Source organism: Thalassophryne amazonica, chromosome 10, assembly GCF_902500255.1.
Source record: "Thalassophryne amazonica chromosome 10, fThaAma1.1, whole genome shotgun sequence".
NCBI classification, from domain to species: Eukaryota; Metazoa; Chordata; class Actinopteri; order Batrachoidiformes; family Batrachoididae; genus Thalassophryne; species Thalassophryne amazonica.
In genome coordinates this window covers 75,796,139-75,823,132 of record NC_047112.1, presented here as the reverse complement: position 1 = coordinate 75,823,132, position 26,994 = coordinate 75,796,139, and the positions used below count along the sequence as shown (strand labels likewise).

The window sequence follows — 26,994 nt, the reverse complement described above, 5'->3', positions numbered from 1 at the left end:
GGTTTAGAGCTCAGCTCAAACTATGGCTGAAAACAAACCAGTCATGTGACCACTAGACTTTTAACATTCCCTTGTGTTGTTTATTTTGTATATTATATTTTCTTTCTTATGTATTTGCCTGCCTAGGGACTACGGATGAAAACTAGCTTTGTAGCTATAATCCGGCATATTTACATTTGTTTTTATACTGATGTTCATTAATGTGCATTGTCCCTATTCAAATAAATAAATAAATAAATAATAAATAAACATGTAAACAGTCGTAAACAGGGATGGAAATATGCAGGTTTGGCACAGTTTTGTGTGAATTTATGAGCTGACAGTGTCTTGTGTGCAGTGTTTTTATAAGTTATTGCAATTTTGGGAAAAGTTTTTAATTTGCAGCTTTTTTATGCACTGGATAATGTCTGCTGGGTTTACATAGATTAAATATGTGTACGTTGGTTGCACATGATCATAATGTGTCCAAATGACAGAAATCTCTTGTGTTTCTCAAACAGAAATTAAAGACAATTCTGTCAGTTGGTACACATTTAAGGACCCCTTCACACATAGTGCGAATATGTACAACTCAGTGCGACTCATGGCGAAACAGCTCGTATGAGCCGACCACGAAACATTGCGCCAAAAGGAAGGCATGCATGATCCCGGTGCGACGGTTCGTACACACAACGGTGTCTTTCTGAAGTGGAGGAAAATAAAATAAAAACCAGCTGTATAATTAGGGAATATCACTGGGTTGATATAAATAATACATAAAAAGGGACACAATACAGAATGCCACAGTTAAATAACCCTGGTTAAATAAAAAGAAAAAAAATGCCACTCACAGGATTTGAACACGCATGCTCTGATTACCAAACAGAAAATTTACCACTGTGCTACAATAAAAAAAAATAAAAAAGCACTGTGATAACTGACCAAACAACCACGGCAAGTCGTGATTCAGCAGCATGACATATACATTAATCTATTAGTTCCTGATACTGTGACGAAAAGCGCCTCATTTTCATCACGGCAGCACGAATTCATTCTAATTCATTCCGTGATGGCTGCACGAAATTAAAAGTGTGTGTGTGTGTGTGTGTGTGTGTGTGTGGAGGGGGGGTCGGGGTGGTTATGGTTAGGGTTGGGGGAAGGAGTAGGGTTAGGTTATGGTTAAGGTTAGGGTTGGGGGAAGGCGTAGGATTAAAAAAACCTGTCACGAAAATTTGACTCATTTTGTGATGGGAGAAAAAAAAATGTGAGACTGGGCTGGACCAAACAACATTTGGTACGGTTTCTGCTGATACATGACTGAAAGTGACGTATTTGTCGTACTGATGGCCTGTCATATGGTCCTGTCAGACAGATGTGATTTTCAAATCATCTGCTGCATGTCCACATGAACTGATGGTCCGGTCCAGCTGAAACAGCCTGTCAATGTGTGCGCTCTCCAGCCCATCGCAAAAGCATTTTTCTGTTTCAATGTGAGGACAGCAAGCACACACGTGCGCATCTTTCAAAACATGGTACATGTTCTGCAGCTCTGATGTCCAGGATCACAGTTGTCAACAGCTGCCACACTCCCGTCCATTTAGCACACAGACCAAGGTGGCACTCTGTGGTCAGAAGAGAGGCATCTTGCCTGGGGGGCCAACTCCACGTATGGACATGTGTTGTGGGGGGAACCAACACTCTAGCATCAAGCATCTAAGCGTCAAGCAAGCGGTGTTAGATGTTCATGTGTATCAGCTGGAATTTGGCCGACACCTGCCGCGTGAGGGATCGATGGGCTCTCACAGCGCACACTCTGTCTTTCAGCTGTTGGTGTGCGCAAATAGTTGTAGCAACAGATGTACAAGGCGTTAGAGGTAGGTGTGATTTTATACGTTTTTCACAAAATTCCTGCCTCATGCACACTTTATGCAGAAAACAACTAAATTCGCACTATGTGTGAAGGGGCCCTATAAGTCATGTTTACTCATTTTCAGTGTGTTTTTTGTGAAGCTGAGTTTTGGCACAAAAAGGAGCATGGTGCCAATTTTGTGCCAAACTAAGGACACCAATGGTGCCAAGCACCATAATTTTTTTTGAGTTTGTGCAGTGATATAATATCTATCTGCAATTACTGTTTACATATTTAGCCATATCACAAAATTTAACAGAAAGATCTTGTCTGCTGTCTTCCTGAAGAAATTATGTTGAAAAATGTTCAACGTGTAATCAAGTCAATTTGCTAAAACCTACTAGCATTTTTAGTCAACAATTTAAACCCCGAGAATGTCTAAGCTTGAGGCCAACACATTTTCTCTGGAGTTTTACAAGTATTTCTGTAGCTCAGTGGACAATAATGGAGCAGATAACATCAATTTGACAGAAAAATCATGCAAATGCTGGTACAAGCACCAAATTTGGCTTGATGATTCCCAAGACACTACTTAACAAATCTGGTTGCCATTTTCCAACATGACCAACTAAATTACTTTTTGTATTGAAATGCTCCCATCACAATGGATCTGTTTTCCAGCATTAGTGAAATCCAAGATGGCAACAAATTTCTCAATGGCTGCCAAATCGGCCATAAAATGTTTCCCCCTTCACAAAAAGTCATTACTTATTTGATTTGTCTGATCTTGTCAAATTTTACATTTTTTCAGGCATGTTGAATTTTCCACATTCGAACAACAACATGACGGTGTCATAAATTGCCACTTGTTCATGTTGCCTAGAGAGATTAAAAATTACAACACAACATATTCAACATATAACACCTTTTAATAGGCCTACATGCAGTAGTTTAAAACATGTGCTGGGTGGAAGCCATTAATACTACATGTAATAAATCTCACTTTAATTTGCCACATAAGCAAAGTCAAACCTAATAAATACTGTAAATAGCAAATAAATTATAATATAACTAAATGGAATTTGACATCAGTATAATTTTAACAGCTCAAATAGGAGCATTTATATGCAAAACAGATTTTTGATAGGTCATTATGGTGACCATCTTGGAAAATGGCCACCATCTTGAACTTTCCAGTGGACAATCGACCAGCTATGCTGAGCGATATCATGAGAATCATTATGCCACATTTGGTGATTGTACCACCAAATGCATGATTTTTCCATGATCTACTCTGCTCTGAGGAGCTGACCTGCCACCCAGCTTTAAATGGGTACTGTCCATGGCTGAGGAAAAACATGCAAGACATCACTGTAAAGTGTTTAGAACATAGGTTAGATGGAAAAAAGTTATGGAACATGCTTTCCTGTAACATATGATGACGACCAACAAGGCTTTACTTTTGAGTATATCGTTTAGGCAGAAATTGCATAAAAATATGGGTGATCAAGGTTTAATAATGGTGCATTAAGCTTACTGCTTAGCACGTGTAAACAGCCTATTTGTGCTTTTGTTTGACCCAGTCTGCATTGAGTGCAGGTTCACATGCATTGCACTGCACCAGACTTTTGAATTTCCTCACTTGAGGGCAGATCCATTTGTTAAACTTGCTCTCTTTCTGCCACCGTTGCAGCATTTGGCCCATTTTGTCCCTGGCCCTGCCATCATTATTTTCAAGTCTGCATGTAGGGAAGAAGGAGGCAAGGAGTGTGTGGTGTGGAATTTGTTCTGTGACATGACATGACCCCAGTAACAACAACAACAATGCTGTTAATGAAATGTTCGATGTGGATACACTACCAGTCAAACATTTGGACACACATGTCCAAACGTTTGACTATTACTTGGCAACAGATGGACTTTGAAGAATAATACGGTGACATAGGAAACATTCCCAAATAAGTAACTGCATTTCAAAACCAACCTGCAATTACTAACATTTATGAGCAACTTGGCAAATGGAAGAAACTTGATATTCCTTACAACAGGCAGATCTGGCAACACTGGTCAACAGCTTGCTTTGCTGCTCCCATGTCGTTGAGGAATTCCCCTAATGAGAGACAAAACCAGGTGGATGCAGGTGCATCTATATAATGGCGATACATTATTCCAGAGGCCATTGTCCTCCTCCTCTGTTTCCTTGGTTTCATTCATATCCTCATCCTACCTTTTTCCACTGCTTCTACTCTCAACATTCTCATTATCTGTCTCCACCCCCCCAATCTGTTCCTTTTCTGTACACATTCTTCTCTTCTAGTTGTCTCATTCACCTTTACCAGCTCCTCAGAGGCCTCTCAGGATTTGGTTGTGCTCCTTTTCACCTTCTCTTTACTTAACCCTTCCTGCTCTTTCATAAAAATTGCTCATCTCGTTTCCTTCATCTTATACCCGGTTCACACGGCAGCATAATTAGGCTGATATCAGACCCGATCTTCCCCTTCTGACAATCTTAAGGACGCTGTGTGTGGTGTGTTAAGAGCGCTCTAGTCTGCTCGGAAGGACGTCGGGACCGCTAAGACCGCAAATCGGGGATATTCAACATGTTGGATTATCTTGGCCTGATATCCCAGCGTGTGTGGTGTCCCCCCGACCACAAACGACCATGCAGCCTGCTGAATGTGACGTAAAGCCAATCAGAAAGCGAGGTGACGGACGCACGGAGCGGAATCCAAAATCAAAACGGCTGTTATGGCGCACCAGAAAGTCCAGTGGTTGCGCTGTCTCCACTCTTTTAACCAATGCCTTTTCTTTTTCTATCTATCTCAGTTGTGTCTTCCTCGTCCCTCATGTTTGTTTACTCTGAAGTCACGTTTAATCTCAAGAGATTTTGCAAGATTTCCCATCTGACCTGGGAATGTTTATGTGTCAAATCTGTTCGTGTGTGGTGTGTTGCCTTCACCGTGTGGCTGCACACCACACACTGTACATCCAAAACTGTTAGATCTATGATTTTTTTTTATCTCCATGTGTGGGGTCTCTCAGGTATAGGAAATCTACAGACAATTTGAAATTCTTGCCGTGTGAACCAGGTTTTAGAGTACCACCATTCTTCCGTGAACACACTCTGCTTTGTCAAATGAAGCGTTCGTTACCTTTCTCACACGTTGCTCCACTGTAGCTGGGCAGACAAAGACACACAAAGGAGTTGATCTCATCGATGCAGGTTCCTCCATTCTGGCATGGATTAGACTGACAATCATCGATATCTGGGGAGAGAGAGAGAGAGAGAGAGAGAGAGAGGAGAGTAGGTCAAGTTAAATACAAAAGCAAAAGAACAAACCCCTGGGAGATCAAAGTTTTTTTTTAGAGTTTTTTTTAAGAAACTTATAATTAAAGGGAATTGATTAAACACCATTAGTGAGCGCTTTGAGCTCCACTCAAGTGCATGATGCCAATTGCAATGAGTTTTCAGGATGTGCTCCAGTTCTACTGTCAAAGCTGAGCCGCTACAAAGAGAGAGAGAGAGAGAGAGAGAGAGAGAGAGAGAGAGAGAGAGAGAGAGAGAGAGAGAGAGAGAGAGAGAGAGAGAGAGAGAAGGTGGGGAGATAAATTAGAGGGAGGAAGACTGTTAGTTTGATGAACTTCTGTCTTCATCATCAATGCCGCCCACTCAAACGCTACCAGCTACAGAACGAGCTGACACAATGTAAACCCGTTCTGATGTGTGTAGCACTGACCGGTGTGATCCATAAAAGTGGTACCAAAATTAAGTATAACCATTGGTGGGCAGCACACACATGCACGTACAAGTTTACACATGTACATGCAGACAGTTTGCAGAGGCGTTGAAGAGGAGAGACGATGGTGTTCAAAGATGGCAACTGCATTCCTTTGGCTGATCTGGGCCCAGGGGCAAAATCGTTAAAACTGTAACTGTTATCCCAGAATCCTCTGCCATCACAACAACTGAGCGAGAACTGTGTATGTGGTGGTGGTGGTGGTGGTGGTGGTGGGGGGGTAGAGACGTTGCAGAAAGATATCCAAAAAAAAAAAAAAAAAAAAATCAAAATATCTGAAGAGTGAGGGAGGATGTTGAGATACAAGGATGTTTAAAAACCTGCCTGACAATAGCGCTGTGCATGCCGACTCTGAGACGTTATCTTTCACAGTTGTATCATAGCAGCTTTGTGAGCTGGAACAGGCTGTTTGGTTAAAAGTGTCACAGTGTAATTGCTGGTGCCCTGCCTTAGCCTGGATGATGTGAAAGGCTGAATTCAATACAGGAGGCAGAGAACCAGTCGATGATGGCACTGGCTTCGTGTGTCCTTTTATATCCAACTGTGCAAGTGTGTTAATCTGACACCCATACCCAGCTATAACAGTAAGACGGGCAATGTCACATTTTCATTTGTAAAGCGCAGACAGACAGGAGTGATGCATATGGTGCAGCGTGAAAGTACAGGTTCAGAACAGATCTTCTGGAGGACTCTGGATAATTGATAACCACCATATGATGAATGACCTCCACTGAAAATGTCTCTATGAAACATCACATGAACAGAATGTCAGAACAGCTGTTCAGGTTTTCTACTACAACCACCAGGCTGAATGTCATCCAGCATCGGGCCTCATTAGACAGCGCAGCATTGGGGTAAAAAGTCAATCTGCTGAACATCAGCAATTTGATGGAAGCACAGTCAGATGGAAGATATTATAATCTGGACTAACATATCTGCATTTTACAGAAAGGTAGTGTTGACCAACTGAACTGGAATAAGTGAGTTCAGAAAATGAATGAATGAATGAATCAAGGAACAATGTTTTTAATGCTGTGCATATGGTCTAAAGGTTAAATCAATGCCCGTGTAATGTGAAGGTTGTAGGTTTGATCCCTGACTGGATGGATATGTAGGTGGGATGGAAAAAAAACCCCAACACTTCTCTCACCTAAAGTGTCTCTGTGTGAAGTATCCTAATCTTCAAATTCTTCCTGCTGTGCAGCTGAGGGCTATGCATGCTAAGTCCAGACATCAATGGGAATATGAGGTAACACTGTAAAGCACTTAAAGCATCTGCTCTCAGATGGAAAATGCTGAAGGCACACTGCCCAGTTACCATTTGCTGTGAACTGACACAATGATTTGCAACAGAATTCTTTTGATCTTGTGTCCAGCAGGCATAGTATTTTTAAAATGTGATTTATTGATTGCTTCCATTAAGTTGAGGGGAAAAATATCAGTGGCCATACATGTGAGCATTTAACGTCAACACACAACTGTCAAAAATTTTAACAACTTTAGTCATGTCTACCATGCAACCCTTCCACCATTCATTCATTCACATTCATTTTCTTCCACTTATACACATGGACAGAATTGAGTGTACCCTTATATTTTATGTACACATTTCAATATATGGTCAGAAATAAATGCAACAAAGCAATTTTATTTAATCAAAATATTTGGTAACACTTTACTTGAAGGTATCGTCATAATCGTGACATAACACTGACATAATATTTATGACACATTCATGACTGTGTCATGTAACAGTAATGACAATGTCATAAATGTTTATGACTGCTGTCATTAAGTGTCATTTGGTTTTTGTCATGACAAGTTGACATTTTTTGGGCTGTCTTGATTATGACAACTTGACATTAATCAAAGTGACATAACCAGAAAATGTCTGTAATGACAACTTGACATTAAATTTGTTTGGGATGTTCTTATTATGACACCTTGACATTAGTGAAATTATGGAGCCATGTTTTGTGTCCTTTTAAATTTATTTTATTAGCAACAGAACAGGTCTCAGCCTCAACTTCATCTAAATTCTAGGTCTGCTAGTGAAGCTTAAGGCTAGTGGCCGGCGATCACCTTTGTATTTTCTGTTTTTTTTTGTTTTTTGTTTTTTTTATTGATTTACTGCTGATGAATTATACGTGTGGTTTTTCCAGTTGACTGATTCTGCTTTTTTTCTTCCTGAGGTACTGACGGCATCACTCAAGATTTGTGGCTGCGGACCATGGGATGCTGGCACCACGAGGTGCCATGCCTGACGCTGATGCAGCATACTGCAGTCTAGGCCCAATGACGACATGAGGAATGAACACTGGCCCTGCACCCCAGGGTGCTGGATGACACCTGCCTGTGGCATAAATGGTTGCGTGGTTATCTCTGAGTCTGGTCTGCTTAAGGTTTCTTCCTCATTATCATCAGAGGGAATGTTTCCTTACCACTGTTGCCTGTGTGCTTGCTCCAGGGCAGGGGTGCTCAAGTTCGGTCCTCGAGCGCTACCTTCCTGATACTCTTAGTGGTCTCCCTGCTCCAACACACCTGAATCCAATGAAAGACTTGTTAGCAGGCTTTTAATGAGCTTTTCATTGGATTCAGGTGTGTTGGAGCAGGGAGACCACTAAGAGTATCAGGAAGGTAGCTCTCGAGGACCGAACTTGAGCACCCCTGCTCTAGGGGTTGGTAAGGTTAGACCTTACTTGTGTGAAGCACCTTGAGGCAGCTTTACTGTGATTTTAGCATTTTATTTTAGTGGTCTTAGGTTCCTTGTTTGGCCTTGTGACAGACTAGCGTCCTGTCCTGGGTATATCGCGCCTTGTGCTCTAAGCTCCCTGCGACCCTTGATTGGACTAAGCGGTTGAAAATGAGTGTGTGTGTGAGTTTCCTTGTTTGTTTTAACTTTTTTCCTGTGTCTCTCCCCAGCTGTTGTCAATTAGTGTTCACCATCACCTGTGCCTCATTTGTCTGATTATCCTCAGCGTGTATTTATACCCCTGTGTTCCTTCTGTGTGTTGCTTAAATGTTTGTATTTTGTTGCTTTCTTCTCGTTAATACCTCTAGTGTTTCCTCGTGTTTATCTTCCTGTTACCATACCTGTTTTTCCCAGTGACTGATTAGTAGTGATGGAGAAACCGAAGCTTTTCATACCACTGAATCAATATGAAGCAAAGGTATTGGAAATGGTTCAGTGTTTTTGAAGAATTTGATACAATTAAAGATGTTGACATCTGCTGGCCAATCTTCAACATAACACTTGCATGGAACAATAAAGGGCAAAATGTCATGAATCAGTGAGGCACTGTTATGTATGTTTTATAATAAAGGTTCTATGTGCATCTTGAAATTTGACCTTGTTTTCTTTTAAAGACATTAATAATATACTTGTGTTATAATGTGATTGTGCCATCATAAAATACTGTAATAGATGTAAATTAGGAAATGCTTGTGCACCTAGGGATTATTATGACCATAGTTGTTCAAAATGAAGTGGATTTGGGGGCTTCAAGGGTTTTTATTTAAAAACAAGATAATTTCAGAGGTGTTAGGTTTGAGTCTGTTCCTCTTTTTTGTTACTACCTCTCCAGTTTTGGAGATGATCCTCTCACATGACACTGATGTTGGTGGCATATGAAACCAGATTCTGTCCATCTTGTAAAGAGTTGGATAAACAGCTGCCTCCATCCTCCCTATCTCTCCTTTCCTCACACTCTTAAACACTCACTACACAGATTATCACACAAACACTTTCTAATGTTCTCACACTCACTTTACACTTATCTGCTAACTAACCCATTAGTCTTTCTCTGTATGTGTACTTAATATGTGTAAGTGTGTAAATCAGTATGTATAGCAACTGAATGTCTGTGTGCCAATGTGAGTGTATAAATGTATGATGGTTTATCTAATCTAATGCTAATCTTACTCAAATCGCTCTCTCTTTCTCTCTCTGCTTGTCAATCAATGAAACTATAGTAATAACGCACACCAATACTCTCCTCCTCTCAAAAACCCCATGAAGTATAGAGGGATTGTTCCCATTTATAAGCACTATGAGAGTTTCAAATCAGTGTGACACGTTGACGGCACGCGTGTAAAGTAACAAAGCTTCATTTGTGGAGTTGTGTGATTTTTCACAGGATGAAGCGAGGCATCGAAACACCTTGCAGCGACACTTCTGCTTTGACAGATTGATATCGTGTCAAGCCATCTGCTTCAGGCAGAGCATCACTGGCATTTAGGTTTTGCCTGCCATTTTGGACACTTTGCTTGTTGTTGCTTCTTGTATTTTTGGACATTTCTCTCTTGCCAATCCCCTCACAGACACTGTTGCCAGTTTTGGACTGCTCTCCTGTGTACCGACCTTTGACCTCTCTCAGAGTGAGTCATAAAATACTGTATTTTTGCATTTCTTTGTGTTCATCTGTGCTTTGAGGTTTCAACCATCCTTCCCCTTGTGACAGCATTCAGCAGGTGTGTAGACTTGGACTTCACTCAATGTCCACTCTGTCCAGGTGGCTTCCTCAGCAAGCTGTCCAACTTAAGCAGATGACAGTGTGCATATCCATGGAACTACATTTGTAGATTTCTATGTGTGTGTTCATCTCTCTTTGGCCTGCTTCTCTAGAAAACAAAATCAGGTCCGGCCACTACGGAATCTCCAGAGAGCCGAGGTGAGGAACGCTCCCCTTTCTGATGGCAGAGGAACCACTGCACAGGTGGCAACTGCAGCGTACAGTCAACAAACCCATGATACCACCAGCTTTTGTATTAATATCAATTTGAGAGGATGCAACATAAAGACAGAGTTCAGGCTCTACAGCTGTGGATATGAATGTGCTGAGAGTATTTGGCTGTTATTTTTCTGGAGCAGAATGATCTGTAAACAGAAAAAATTAAACAAAAAAATTGCTGTATTTAATACAGGGTCAGGATGACCTCAGAACACATCAAAGTGGGCTGTGACCTGGATAAATTAGGCTGTATGTGAACTGTCACTGAACTATTATAAAAACAAAACAGCAAAACCCCAAAAAACAAGCAAACAAACAAAAGGCAACTGCTGTCCAAATCAAACTCATCTTTTAGTATTTTTTTTCATTTATTTTTTTATTTGATTTAACTGAATTAATTTGGGTTGGGGGGTGGATTTGCAAGAAATGAAAAAGAACAAACTTTATTCAAGAAACTGTTGATTTTGTTTGGTTGATCTGCCATCAGATATATCCAAAGCTACATTGAATGATTTTAGAGGAAAGAAGTCAAATTGGGATTATTTCCCCCCATAAATATTGCAGTTTAAATTTAGATAATTTGCTATATTAATTTCAAAGATTGTGGTTGTTGAGGTCCTTTTTAAATTTTTTTCATACTGGTCAGTGAAAAAGAAGCCTTAAATGAAGGAACACACATTTTCACACATAAATTGCCCAGTTTCTTTCACATGTGGTTTCACAGTGTATTGTGATGCGTATCGCTATTTAGTGATTTTCAGGGAGTTTTTCTTCAACACTGTCGCCTATGTGTTTGCTCGGTTTGGGGTGGGGGGGTGGGGGGGTGTTGGTAAAGACAGACTTTAAAGTGCCTTGAGGCAGCCTTCTGATTTGGAGCTACATAAACAAAATAAGTTGAATTGAAATTAATTTTCAAATACCATCATTGGGTCAGATCAGGTCATGGGGCTTGCGTTGCTACTGCGTGTCAGTGCATCCACCAAACCATGCCATCATTCTGGGTCCTGGATGGTCACCACTCAGGCAGCTAACCTGCCCACCTCAACCTCTCAATAGTAATGATCCATTCTGCCTCAGCCAGTTGAAACATGGTCATCTCCTTAGCTTTCTCCAGCTGCTGGGGTCCTCAACACTGAGGCACCTATATGCAGGATCGTGCACAGATACAAGAGCAACATACTCAAAATGTCACAGTTGACATTCCCTCACAGTGAAAGTGAGACTTCTGATCTTAGTTTCTTTAAACCCTCCCTCACAACTCAATGTATCTGCTGCTTTGGGCAGTCTGTGAAAAAAATCAGCGAAACGGTGCACAAGACGTGAACGTCACATGCGTATGTCCAGAGCTATAAAAGGTCACAAACTGCCCGTGGAGACCTTCACTGCTGTACATGCAAATTCTGAGTATGGCACATACAGGGCTCATACTACCGTCATGCACCTGACAGAAGTCAGGAGCATGGCTAGTACGGGCCGTGCAATGATAGTAAGATGCATAGTCATTGCACAGGCACCGTGTGTCAGAAGTACGACACAGGTACTCCACACACTATTTGTGCAGCCCGCAAAACAGAAGTACTACATCTCACTTTCCACCCCTATGTGTGGTGTGCACACACAGGGGTGGACATGGCCCTGGATGTGTTGGGAGGACAATTTAGTGAGAGTCCACATGAGAAAGTTATCTCCTTTTCACCTGTTTTTACTGGATTTTGTCTTGTGTCTGCCTCCTCTCCACCAGTCGCAGCCCAGTGAGATACGAGCCTAAAACAGGAAGCAACAGAACCCTAAAGACCTGGACTTTCTTTTTCCTGTAAAGACACTGGCATCACCCAACAAATCGGTCCAGGGACCTCATGACTCCATAAGCTCCTTCCAGGTGAGTTTTTATTTTAGAGAGGAGAGAGGACACTAAATTGTCATCATAACTTCCAAAACTCTGTGAGCTCTGTGATGGAGCACCTCTGTCCCTCAGCATCTGCAGCATTCTTTCTTGAATAACACACAACAAAATGCACTTCAGTGCCAGAACCTACAGTGGAGCTTTAATGCAAATCCATTCTGAAATCACTCAGATTTAGGGAAAACCAAAAACAAACACTTTTTCAAATATTCTCCCAGTCAATCATCAGATTGGCTACTTATGCTTTTTTCTTTTCATCTCTCTGATGAATTTGTTGTCAGTCCTTCACAAATAATCTGGACAGTTGTCAAGCCTAACTGCTCCTGCTGATAAGAAAAGAGTGAGATGAGCTCTTGGAGATGATGTCAGAGCTTTAAGACTTTGGCATTAAAACAGTAAAACATTTAACTGAAATATTCAAATTCCAGCAGTCCACAAAAATACAGTGCTGACCTGAAAGCTCACCAACTGAGGTCGTTGCAGAGCGGATGCAATGAACACTACATTGATCATTCGAGAACAACAGCCTTCACTCTGTTTTTTTTAGTGATATACAGATGGATATAGATGTAGATGTAGAGTCTACATGACGATATCATTTGCAAAAGTTGACACTGTAGACTTTCGCTCTCTGTGTCTCGCTTTTCAACAAGAGAACAGAGTGGTGCATCATCTCCATGAACCATCTTTCTCAATCATGGACACCAGCCAGACATCAGACACAAATAATACAAAATTCAGCAATAATTAGAAAACTAATCACTAATAATTGCGATTTAAAAGTGATGCTCTTTCAGTTTTTCAAGGATTTTTTTAACCCGAAGATCTGCACTTTTTTCTTGCCTAGTGGACAGCCCAACAAAATGATCTCTTCAGGGTCCAACCTGCTCACCTCAGGTGGTTGGACAGGTGTGTTTGTCAAACCTTAGGGCCCCTTCACACATAATGCAAATTTGGTCGAACTGGCATTAAGTGTGCACAAAGCAGGAATCATATGCAAACCTTACAATTTCATAGCTGCTTCCAACGCCTTGTACACCTGTTGCTACAACTATTTCCACACACCAGCGGCTGAAACACAGAATGTGAGCTGTGCAAACCCAGTGAACCCTCTCACGGCAGGTACCGGCCAAATTCCAGGTGACACACATGAACATCTAACACGCTTGCATAGCATTTAGAAAATGTGTGATCATTCACACTCTTGGCACAACAGCAGTCTGCGGACAATCACTGTCGTACTTGCAGTGAAATTTGTCTAAGTGCCCCACGAGTGTGGCTATGACAGAAGCGGCTGTGGAGATCTGTCATTCTAGACATCCTAGCTGGACAGTACTTTGTTTGGATGGACATGGACTAACAACTGGCCACTATGACGAGTGTGTGTCTGTTTGCTGTTATCAAGTGGACAAAAATAAAAACATATATCACTGTGGCGATGGGCTGCAGCAAGCAAGCACGCGGGCATGGCATGCACATGAACAGCCTGCCCCCAGGTTGAAACAGACCGTTAGATCATAACAGACAGCAGGCGATCTGACTGTCACATCACCCATGTGAGATCTGTTACACATTTATTTTATTTATTCATTTAACTTGAAAGGATAAACCCATTGAGATTTATAATCTCGTTTTCAAGGGGGTCCTCAATAATAACAACAAAACATCCAAGACATGCAACAGTACATACATAACAAAATATACAAACAAAGGCAACAATACAACTACAAGCAATTAATTACACACAAACATATCTACACACACACACCAACATCCAATCACACTACACACACACACAAAGCTCTCTAACACTCTCCCATTAATACTACCATACAAAATGAATAAAATGAATTATGGATAAATGGAATCAAAAACAGTTACATATGTTCTTAAGGTGTTGTACAAGGGCACTTTTAAATACAGACAAAGAGGTTATAGAGCAGATAGAGGAAGGAAGGCTGTTCATGACACATGACGCGGTGTCCTGCAGCACGCCGTCCACAAGACACAAACGTGTCGGCAAGATGCGCGGGCCAGCAGGACACGCGCCAGTAGATGTGGACATGAATGAGACACCTTTTACAGGACAGTGATAGTGGTAGTTCACTTGGTAAGGTTTCTGGCTGCAATCAAAGCTTTTGGAAGACGTGGGTTCGAATCCCATGGGTGACATTTTTTTTTGTGTAACCACATCGCGCAGCTGGTGGCACTTTTCTCCTGCGTGCATGAACTGTTGCACCAGCATCGTTCACACCTGCCTGTTGGCTTGATGTTTTTGTGGTTCGCTCATACAAACTGTTCCGCCGTGATTCGCCCTGATTTGTACTTATTCGTACTATGTGTGAAGGGGCCCTTAACTACGGACATGAATGTGAAACAGACACTGATTGAATCACGTTTCAGATGTTAATATTTTATTGCAGGATACATAGCTAGCATTATTTCTTTGGCCCACTGTCAGGTGAAGCATCAGAGGGCGAGGATGGAACACAGTGAGGTAGAGGCAGCGTGAAAACAAAGGAATATGAGGGTGGACAGTGAGACAGGAGCACAGTACACCGGGGGTGGTGTTGGTTGACAGAATATCTGGAGGCTTACTACAGACGTGCTGAAACCAGGGCATGAATTATTGAAAAAGGATAGGAAAAGATCAGGAGACAGACAGCAAACAAAAACTGGGCTGTACAAGATCTTTGGTCAGCTTTTTCAAATTTCCCTTTTGGCATTATTTGTCACCTCAATAAACCAGAATAAAATTTCTGTAGCTTCACCCCGCTCAGTATCTAATCCATCACCTGCCTGTCCTAGCTTCAAAATGCTCACTTTTCTACGACTTTGCCAAACTCAGGAGCGTCAATTTTCTGCTCCACCATAGGTAGATTTATGCTTTCAGTGGTGATTTCTGAATGTTCAGGCTAAATAAAAGTAAACAGCCCTCTGTCTTTAAGGAATGATGTATGCACTAATTCATTTTAAGCCTGTAAAGATACGTTTACACATAAGCAAGATGCGTTACAAATGTCATTTTTCTGTCATTCGTGGCACATTCCTGACATTCTTAATGTGACTTAACCCATCTGAATAGGTTTCTTAATAGTGCGTGTTGGTGCGTGATATTCTTGATATTTGTGGAGCATGTTTTTGCCTGTCAAAAAATCTTCCACGAATGTCACACACCACCCTCATTTCGTCTCACGTCGTGGAGGTCGCAACTGAGCGTACTGATCCATCTTGAGTATTGATCCTTAATAGAACATGACAACGTTCGTACTGGTTCCTGTGATGGTTCTTGGAGCCCAAACTGTCAAGCGTTATTACGAAGTGACACGGAAACGGTCAAGTTTTGACACGACTTGTAACCAGGCATCACATTTCACTGCGCGCCACGACGAATCAGTTTTTTGTCACGTGCGCACAATTAAACTCGGCTCCAAGTGTCGTTCCACAGTTCCTGCTGAAGCTCCTCAGGACGCTCCTGCAGGTGTTCCACCTGCTGTTGTAACCGATGAGAGGGAGAACGAGTCTGAGCCAGAGGAGCGAGAGGAGACTCAAGTGCAGCCAGACATCTCTGCACCTCCTCCAGTCCGGCGGAGGAAGAAACGTGATTTCAGTGCTTTTCAGCGCGCTCCTGCAGGTGTTCCATCTGCTGCATGTGCCTGATGTTTGGGAAAATGCACGAGATGAGAGCCGCATGAAGCCACACATCTGGCTCTGTCCTCCTCCTCCTCTCTGCGCCACTCCATGGCAGAGAGCCCAACTACGCATGCAGTCACAAAGTTCTTCTGAAAAACTGGAGCGATCTGAATTCGGTTGGATGAATATGGGTGTGTGTGTGGAGACAATTCACCTCGTTCACAACGTGACAGAACTTAACGATGTGCTGTTACACGCAATAGCGCGCAACAACGCGGAACAACACAGAACACTATTCCTGACCGTGCATAATGGTTCCTGATAATTCTCCAGCAACACATGCCATTAATCCTAATGCGTGGTAACAGGTTGCAGCAGTTCCTGAGGACACCTGACGCCTCTGCCCCAAATCATCACATTCATGATCAGCGGCCAAGAATGTGTACTTCGTGGCATTCGTGACTTGTCGTCATTATGTGTAAACGCAGCATAAATCTTTGCAAGTTGGGCCAAGATGAGACCAATGGAGACATAAAGAAAGAGCAAGCCAAATATCACAAAAACCCTGAGTAAATACATTATCATCACTTAGTGAGGCGTTGTTGGGCCGGTAGCATAGATTTAGATTTACACTACCTGGCTATACCTGCCTGCAGTAGTGGGCGGGTATTGGGATACTCACCCACTGTGCATAAACTGATGACATCATAGCGCGCAGAGCCCAAGAACTGTCCGCAGAAGAAAAGATGAAAAGGCGAGAAGTGTTGGGAAAGTGTAAGTACACGGACCCACAACAGGGGGCGCAAATGAACGGACAATAGAATAGGTCAAATAACAACACTTTACTGTTGCGAACGTGCACAACAAACGCAACAGATTCCACAATAGATCAAAGGTCAAATTACAAGGTGTCGTGTGGGCAGGCTCGAAGATAGGAGACGCCTGTCCAAAGCAGAACCGGAACCACACGATTTCCTCCGCCACCAGACCCCGGGAATACTGGAGCCGCCAAGTCCCGAACTCCCAGGTGGCCACTGCCTCCGCGTGTCGGACCTGGTACTGCTGGCGAGGAACAAAAACACAATTAAACGTGGGTGCGTCTGCACCCAGCAATCTGCACGGCAGGGAAGCTACCTCCACCTCTCGTTGGAGAAAAAGTCTGTTATCACTCACAAAAATCACAACAAAAAGGGCTTTCTATCAAGCAGTCAGGCTGAGGATATTACCTTTCAGGTAGAACGATATCTCGGCAAAGAGGTGGAGATGACGTCTTGCTGATATACCGATGCAGATCAGATGAGTGGTGACAGCTGTCACAGGTGATGAGTGTCAGCTGTCACCCCGGCTGCTCCTGTGAGGCGGCAGCGCCCTCTGGTGCCTGGAGCCCGCACTCCAGGCAGGGTGCCCTCTGGTGGTGGTGGGCCAGCAGTACCTCCTCTTCAGCAGCCCACACAACAAGAAGTGTGTATTGGTCCCAATATGGATATTACAGAGGATTTTCTCATGGATAGTCCAACAATGAACAGCAGCCAAAGCAGCCAGCTTGATGAGGATGCACTGGCGAATTTGGAGAGCAGCGCGGTACCAGCCAACAAGACAAAAGTTAAAGTGAGCCAACTTTTTATGTATGCGTTTGCTGGGTGTCGTGCGTTTTGAAATTACATTAAATATTGTTGATGTGATTCCACGTGTTGTGTATCTCAGTAAGTGATAATAATGCAAATAATATGCAGTTGCCGTGCGGTATGCATTTTTAGATCGTCTAACTCGGGTGAATAGCGGCCATTTTGGGCAACTGGGCATGGACGGAGGGACTCTGAAAATGCATACCGCCCTCCAAACGCATATTATTGTATTATTATATTTCAGTTGAAGGCTGGCATGTATTATGTAACCATTCCAGCATGTATGCTGTAAAAGGTTCCACAGTTCACATATGTAGTTGTACCAACTTTGTGTTTCCACACTGTATTATTTAACAGCAAGTACATTTTATAAAAGAAAGAGTACATTATTTAGATCATGTCTCTAAATAATAAGGGAGACTCTGGACTGCTTCCCCAAAAGAGATGCTTGAAAGATTTCTTCATCTCTACATAAAACATCTTCTGCTTGAATCACATGTTCAAATTCTGACTGAGCATTAAAGAATCCCAAGTGGTCTATGGGTAATTAAAAGCCCGCTATAGAGCCAACAATGGAAAATTTCTAGTTCATGGATCTGATATCAAATTGTATCAATGCCAGTCCCCAAAAGAATAGATTTCTAGCACTGAAGACTCAGTCAAAGAACATAAGACATAAAAAGCCACAATCCAGTTTGATAGAACAGACCCTGTTTTGTCCCTACAATTATTGTTGATTCTTTTCAGGTCCAAATTGAATTAATTAGGCTTTATTTTTGCACAGCTTCCAAAAATAAAGTAAGAAAATAGACATTTAAACCTCAAAACTTTCATCAATAATTCTTGCATTAATGTATTTTGCAACAGTGAAGTGAATGTGGGCAGGTCTTCATGGATGTCATGGGTTTGATGGATGGTTGCTGTCCAGGATCTAAGGCAGTGTCATGGTACACCATGGTGGTGTGATTTAGTAATTAACCATGTTGTTTTACCACAGTCTTTCCTAATTCCTAAATGACTGTTTCAAAATAAAACTTCTGGCCACCTATAAGGTAGTTGCAAAAGGAAATATGATGTCAATAATATCAGTGACATTTTGTGCTCTTTTGTGCCATATTTAAAAATCCTTGGAACCACTTTTGTGTTAGATTGCTTTCTTTGTAAAGTAATTCATGCAAGTCATGCTTGGGTTGGAATGAAGTTTGTTTTAAGATCAAGTGATTAAAAACTTTGCAGTCAAGAAGACTTTCTTTGGTCAGCCGTCCTTATTCTGAGGGAGTCAAATAATTTAGTTTCGTCAGTACTCAAAACTTTGCACGTGTGATACCAATGAAAACCTCTTTTCTGGTCTGTCGACAAGTACACGAGGGCATACACATCATATGATAACAAGGGAGTCCTGCTGGCAAAAAGTGAATGCTATGTGCATCATAATTTCATGAGTCCTATAGAACCTTTGGCCCATTGGTGCCTGTGCGTATCGCTGAATTCCATTGCATGAATGAAATTAATGTCTATTCTGACATACTACACTGCTGCCATCTTACTTGTCCTTTGACCTGAAAGTTTAGAAATACAAGCAGTATGGTCGTGTATGGTAAATCTGTGTCGAGGCATTTACTTGCTGGAAGGAGACTGGTGACGGAAGACACCAAGAGAGCCATCACAGCTCTGAAAGAATGATCGGATTCTCTGGATTTGAATGGAGAAACTGGGAATAGTGCATTCCCATTCACAGGTTCATGTTGAAGTGGAGTAGATAAGGACTGTAAAGCAGGAAAACAGAATAAATCTGGCACATGTGTCAGAGCCACAATCTGGGATGAGACAAGGAGCATCCATGAACACATCAGAAAGATGGCTCCCTGAGATCAGCTGCTACAAGAATATCTCAGACAGCTGAAGACAGATGGTGATAAAGAACAGGAGGAGGAGATATCATGGAAGACCAACCACCTCCATGGGATGTCCGATCAACAGATAGAGGAGGTGGCTGACATGAAGAAGTCCTACCAGTGGCTAGAAAACACCAGCCTAAAGGACAGCACAGAGGCTCTGATCATGGCAGCACAAAAACAAGCCCTAAGCACCAGATCATAGAAGCAGGAGTCTACCACAGCTGACATGACCCAAGATGCAGTCTGTGCAAATGTGCTCCAGAGGCAATCCAGCACATAGTAGCAGGATGTAAGATGCAAACTGGGACAGCGTACACGGAGAGGCACATCCAAGTTTTGGGAATTGTGTACAACAAGGGTGCCCAAGTTAGGTCCTCGAGATCTACCTTCCGGACACTCTTGGTTGTCTCCCTGTTCCAGCACACCTGAATCCAATGAAAGATTTGTTAGCAGGCTTTTAATGAGCCTTTCATTGGATTCAGGTGTGTTGGAGCAGGGAGACAACCAAGAGCATCAGGAAGGTAGATTTCAAGGACCAAACCTGGGCACCCTTAGTGTACAGGAACATCTATGCTGCATATGGATCAGAAGTGCCCAAGTCTCGATGGGAGACGTCACCAAAGGTGGTTGAGAATGACAGGGCTAATGTCCTGTAGGACTTCAAATTCCAGACAGACAAGCAGCTGCTGGTCAGTCAACCAGACATAGTGGTGTTTGACAAGGGAAAGAACCCCACAGTTCTAGTCAATGTGGCGATAGCAGCTGACAGCAACATCAGAAAGAAGGAGCACAAGAAAATCAAGTAGTACCAAGGCCTGAAGAAACAACTGGAGCAGATGTAGAAGGTAACGTGGAAATAATAAATAACGTGGAAAAAGTGAAGCGCTGTGAATACTTTCCGGATGCACCGTACATAATGGAGTATGGCTTATGTCATAATACTTGAGGACTATAAAGAAAGTAAATTGTCAAACATGCACTTTAACCTACTCTGTCAGTCGTCTTCAGGGTTTGTGGTGGACCACTCTCCCAATTTTTTGTTGAACTTATTTGTTTGAAGATAAAAATGTTTGACTTTAAATTCTGTTTTCCCACAGTGTAACTCACACATGTCAAAACTGAACTGAGGTCAAAGTCACTTATCACGTCCTGTGTGTTCTTACTGTTGTCATCATTAATAATGAATGCAGAAGGCACACTTTGGTGTCTGTTTCATGACAAGTGGGTGAATTTTGTTTTCCACTTCAGCAGCCTTAACCCCAATTATATAAAAAAATAATGTTACTAAAAAATGAAGGGCACCATTACTTAAAAACAGTCTCAGAAAAACATTACATGGGTCCACAGAGGCAAAAGAATACCTTCTGTATGAAAAAACAATAGTGTTTCAAGGAAATCTGAAAAGAGCAACATGATTTGACAGCTTAGAATGAGAATGTGCTGCTTTGAAATATGTTTGGATTTATCTGTATAAATCAGACTTCAGCATTTCAAGAAATAAATGCTTGTTTAGATGTCCAATGCTATTTTTGAATAAATTATTTAAATTACCGATAGAAGCTGACAACCTTCATTTTTTTTTACTGTTATCCATTTTCTCCTCATTAAAAATGAACCGAGTCTTCTTTCGGTAATGTTTCTGATTAGGACCCAGTGAGCAGTTTTACCATGTCCTGTTCTGCACTCCAAACACTCATGAATATTCCCACGCAACGTCACATGAAGGAAAGTACCAACACAGAAGTATTTCAGATACATATTTTTTACTTTTTAATACAGTTAGCTCTGCTTGACTGTTAAGAGTTTTATTTAACATTTGTTTATTTTTATTTATTTTTTTAATTTGCAACACAGCAACATACACTCAACAAAAATATAAACGCAACACTTTTGGTTTTGCTCCCATTTTGTATGAGATGAACTCAAAGATCTAAAACTTTTTCCACATACACAATATCACCATTTCCCTCAAATATTGTTCACAAACCAGTCTAAATCTGTGATAGTGAGCACTTCTCCTTTGCTGAGATAATCCATCCCACCTCACAGGTGTGCCATATCAAGATGCTGATTAGACACCATGATTAGTGCACAGGTGTGCCTTAGACTGTCCACAATAAAAGGCCACTCTGAAAGGTGCAGTTTTGTTTTATTGGGGGGGATACCAGTCAGTATCTGGTGTGACCACCATTTGCCTCATGCAGTGCAACACATCTCCTTCGCATAGAGTTGATCAGGTTGTCAATTGTGGCCTGTGGAATGTTGGTCCACTCCTCTTCAATGGCTGTGCGAAGTTGCTGGATATTGGCAGGAACTGGTACATGCTGTCGTATACGCCGGTCCACAGCATCCCAAACATGCTCAATGGGTGACATGTCCAGTGAGTATGCCGGTCATGCAAGAACTGGGACATTTTCAGCTTCCAAGAATTGTGTACAGATCCTTGCAACATGGGGCCGTGCATTATCCTGCTGCAACATGAGGTGATGTTCTTGGATGTATGGCACAACAATGGGCCTCAGGATCTCGTCACGGTATCTCTGTGCATTCAAATGCCATCAATAAAATGCACCTGTGTTTTTCGTCCATAACAGACGCCTGCCCATACCATAACCCCACCGCCACCATGGGCCACGCAATCCACAACACTGACATCAGAAAACGGCTCACCCACACGATGCCACACATGCTGTCTGCCATCTGCCCTGGACAGTGTGAACCGAGATTCATCCGTGAAGAGAACACCTCTCCAACGTGCCAAACGCCAGCGAATGTGAGCATTTGCCCACTCAAGTCGGTTATGACGACGAACTGGAGTCAGGTCGAGACCCCGATGAGGACGACGAGCATGCAGATGAGCTTCCCTGAGACGGTTTCTGACAGTTTGTGCAGAAATTCTTTGGTTATGCAAACCGATTGTTTCAGCAGCTGTCCGAGTGGCTGGTCTCAGACGATCTTGGAGGTGAACATGCTGGATGTGGAGGTCCTGGGCTGGTGTGGTTACACGTGGTCTGTGGTTGTGAGGCTGGTTGGATGTACTACCAAATTCTCTGAAACGCCTTTGGAGACGGCTTATGGTAGAGAAATGAACATTCAATACACGAGCAACAGCTCTGGTTGACATTCCTGCTGTCAGCATGCCAATTGCACGCTCCCTCAAATCTTGCGACATCTGTGGCATTGTGCTGTGTGATAAAACTGCACCTTTCAGAGTGGCCTTTTATTGTGGGCAGTCTAAGGCACACCTGTGCACTAATCATGGTGTCTAATCAGCATCTTGTTATGGCACACCTGTGAGGTGGGATGGATTATCTCAGCAAAGGAGAAGTGCTCACTATCACAGATTTAGACTGGTTTGTGAACAATATTTGAGGGAAATGGTGATATTGTGTATGTGGAAAAAGTTTTAGATCTTTCAGTTCATCTCATACAAAATGGGAGCAAAACCAAAAGTGTTGCGTTTATATTTTTATTGAGTGTATATATATACACACATATATTTAGTGGGGCAAGATTGCTTCATATGCCAGTCAATGTAATGACAGTCTGGAAGAGCACAGACAGCAATAACACTTAGCAATTGATTTGGATATATATATATATACACAAGGTTGGGTAGGATTACTTTGAAAGAATACATGTGGATTACATGTATGTATGTACATACATTTGGATTACCTGTAATCTGATTATTTCTGGATTACATTTCAAAGTAATCCTACCCAACCTTGTATATATATATAACACTAAAAAGAAAATGTTGAAAGGCTGATGGTGCAAATACTGCTGAATTCTGAATAACCTGAGCAACAATGGCTTTATTAAGTGAAAACAAAGAGGGTAAAAAAATTAAAAAGTTCAAAACAAAAAGGAGAGAGATACTAAAGGAAAGGAAAGCTGTATAAGGGGAAATTCTGAGAATTCATAGAAATAAGGAAAAAGCAAATTGAACAGATAAATGTGTGACTGAAAGAAAAAGACATGTTACTGATTATAGAATTAGTGCTGGAAATTCTTTGTGTGTGTGTATTGGAGTGTATTGGAGGCCAGCAGGAGGTGCTGTGCAGAAGATGTTTGTAAAACTCACATCCCAAGGCCAAAGATATTCTCATGACAGACAGACACAAGAGCCCATGGTTTTTAGTCTCATCGAATGCCTACCACCCATCCTGGAGATTGTGAGTTCATGCTCAGAGTGGGACATCGTGATACAGGTTACACACACACACACACACACACACACACACACACACACACACACACACACACACACACACACACACACACACACACCACACCACACACACACACACACACACACACACACACCTGGGAGAGTGGTATGTGTGTTTGTGAAGCTCAGGTCCTCTACCAGAGGCCTGGAGTTTGAGCATTCTGCGCAGTATCTTAGCTGTTCTGCACTCTTCAGTTCAATTTATTTCATTTATATAGCACTCTTCTGGACAGAGACCTTTGCTGTTGTGTCTGGAATCTGCTGAAGCCACGTTTCCAGTTTGGGGTTACAGTTTTAACATGCCACATGCCACTGAGACCACTTTGGACTTTACTTTCCACATCTGCTCCAGTTGTTCCTTCAGCCCTTGGAACCTCTTGATTGTGTTCCTTCCTTCTGATGTCGCTGTCAGCTGGGATTGCCACATCAATCACACCTACAATCTTCTTTCTCTTGCCAACCACTATGTGTTATTGGTTGGTTCGCCAGCAGCTGCTTGTCTGTTTGAAATTTGAAGTCCCACAGGACATTAGCCCCATCGTTCTCAACCAGCTTTGGCGGTGTCTCCCATCAGGACCTGGGGACTTCTAATCTGTATGTGGCATAGATGTTCCTGTACACGATTACTGACACAGTTGTGCTTCTCAGTGTATGCTGTTCCAGCTTGCATCTTGCTACTATGTGCTGGATTGTCTCTGGACCTGCATCTTGGGTCCTGTCGGCTGTGGTAGACTCCTGCCTCTATGGCTCTGGTGTTGCTATGATCAGAGCCTCTGTGCTGTCCTTTAGTCCGGCTTTCTCTAGCCACTGGTCGGACTTATCGATCTCATCCACTTCCTTTAGATGGTACATCTCATGGAGGGGCTTAGTCTTCCATGATGCTGCCTCCTCTTCCTGTTCCTTATCACTGTCTGAGGCATTCTTGTAGCAGCTGACTTCAGTGAGGGGGGGCATGTTTCTGATGTATTTGTGGATGCTTCATGTCTCATCCTGGATTGTGGCTCTGACACTCTCTGATCCTTGCCCTACCTCATTCCATTGCTCATAGAGCCTCAAGGTGCTGGACTTTGGGTGGAAACCTTTGTTTTTTGCAAAGAGTTTTTGTTCCTTGACAAGAGTGCATCCATCTCCTGCTGTGGCCAACTTAATATTATTTCAGCTGTGTATCTGATGACTGATAGGGCATATGTATCGATGGCTCGGATCTTATTCCTATCATTGAGCTTCTTGAGCTACTTCTCAGTACCTGTCTTACCTTCTGGAGGTATTTGGCTGTGGCTGACCTTTTAGCATCTTCTACATGGTTCCAATTAGCTCGTGGAGTTCCAAGGTACTTGTTGCCATCCTGTATGTCTGCTATCCTGCCTTCTGGCAACTCCACCCCCTCAGCGATGATCATCTTCCCTCTCTTTGCCACCATTCAGCCACTCTTATTCAATCCGAATGACATCCTGATATCCTCACTGTAGATCTTGGTGAGGTGAAACAGTGAGTCAATGTCTTGTTCACTCCTGGCATAAAGCTTGATGTCATCAATGTACAGGAAGTGGTTGATGGTTATACCACTCCTGAATTGGTATCCATATCCGCTCCTTGTGAAGAGATGGCTGAAGGGGTTGAGGCTTGTGCAGATCAAAGCGAACTGGACAGTGACCACTGAGCTATTTCACTACAAGTTGAGTGTTATTCTCTCAGTATATCATTGACAAAACAGCATATAAAAAGGTGCACATTTGACATCGTGTTTAATATTTTTTGATGTTTAGGTAAAATATTCACTACAAAATGAAAACAACAAGAGCTCATTTGGTATGTTCACACAGATGAGGCCATTCTCAGTGAGTGACTGCATGAAAGAGAGAAGTGGTGGAATCCAAGGCACTCATGATAAAAAGCTCCAGTTACTCTTACTGAACAGTACACAGATGTACAGTGGGGGAAATAAGTATTTGATCCACTGTCAATTTTGCAGGTTTTTCCACCTACAAAGAATGGAGGGGTCTGTATTTTTTTTTATCATAGGTACACTTCAGCTGTGAGAGACAGAATCTAAAAAAAAAAAAATCAAGAAAATCACATTGTATGATTTTTAAATAATTAATTTGCATTTTATTGCATGAAATAAGTATTTGATCTCCTAGAAAAACAGACCTTAACAATTGGTACAGAAACATTTGTCTGCCATTACAGCAGTCAGATGTTTCCTGTAGTTCTTGACCAAGTTTTCACACACTACAACAGGAATTTTGGTCCACTCCACCATGCAGATCTTCTCCAGATCTTTCAGGTTTGGAGTTTCAGTTCCCTCCAAAGATTTTCTATTGAGTTCATAGTGTAGTTGGCATAGTGTGTTACTAATGTAATCTTTGTGACTGTGCTCCCATCTCTCTTCAGGTCATTGACTACGTCCTCCTGTGTAGTTCTGAGCTTTCTCAGAATCATCCTTACCCCACAAAGTGAGATCTTGCATGGAATCCCAGACTGGCGGAGATTGACAGTCATCTTGTTTCTTCCACTTTCTAATAAATAATCATAACAGTTGTTGTCTTCTACCAAGCTGCTTGCCTGTTGTCCTGTAGCCCATTCCAGCCTTGTGCAGGTATACAGTTTTGTCCTTGATGTCCTTAGACAGCTCTTTGGTCTTGGCCATGGTGGATAGGTCGGAGTGTGATTGATTGAGTGTGTGCACAGGTGTCTTTTATACAGATAACAAGTTCAAACAGGTGCAATTAATACAGGTAAAGAGTGCAGAATAGGAGGGCTTCTTGATGGACTGAGCCATTGTCTCAATGGATCTCCATCCCCTGCCACTTAATGTCTGAGTCTGCAATGGCTGATCAGCCCGATGCACGAAGCGCAAACCCGTTGATAGGCATTGCAGACAAACTGTGAACCTTGCGGGGCAGTAGGAACAGCATGGCGACGTTGACGCTGTTCGTTTAGCCTCGTAGTCCTTGCTTCCTCAAACAACTTGCATCCCTTGTGGCAGGACCTGCGCCATTGAGCACGGACTTTGTCGATCTTCTCGAAGGACCCAGGGTCGATCCTGTAGCCCTTCAGAGAGGCTTTAAGTACATCTTTGTAGCACTTGTGCTGTCCACCCTGAAATCTCTTTCCAGTTGATAGCTCAGCGAACATGAGTGCTTTTGGGATCCTTTCAGGACCCATACGCATTACATGTCTGGCCCAGCATAGCTGGGCACGTGTAACCAGCGACTCTAGACTTGGGATTTTACAGCGTTCGAAAACTGTAGTGTTAGGAACTTTGTCCTTAAAGGTCAAGTTGCAGATCTTACGAAGGCATCGTTGATGGAACTGTTCTAACATTTTGATGTGACATCGATAT

The 26,994-nt window shown here is 42.4% G+C and overlaps 1 protein-coding gene and 1 long non-coding RNA gene across 2 annotated transcripts in view; both read right to left on the bottom strand.

The window, feature by feature from the left end:
• ncanb (neurocan b) overlaps nucleotides 1–26,994 on the bottom strand; it is a 377,055-nt gene that overhangs the window by 95,250 nt on the left and 254,811 nt on the right. Inside the window, exon 10 of the mRNA XM_034179195.1 lies at nucleotides 4,981–5,094. Within this exon, the coding sequence (XP_034035086.1) occupies nucleotides 4,981–5,094 (114 nt within the window). The remainder of the gene's footprint in view (nucleotides 1–4,980; nucleotides 5,095–26,994) is intronic.
• Nucleotides 14,500–26,370, bottom strand: LOC117519005. The gene is made up of 3 exons (XR_004563138.1): nucleotides 26,360–26,370; nucleotides 23,226–23,230; nucleotides 14,500–14,615 (listed from the first exon to the last, which is right to left on the bottom strand). It is a non-coding gene; the product is annotated as an uncharacterized LOC117519005 (long non-coding RNA).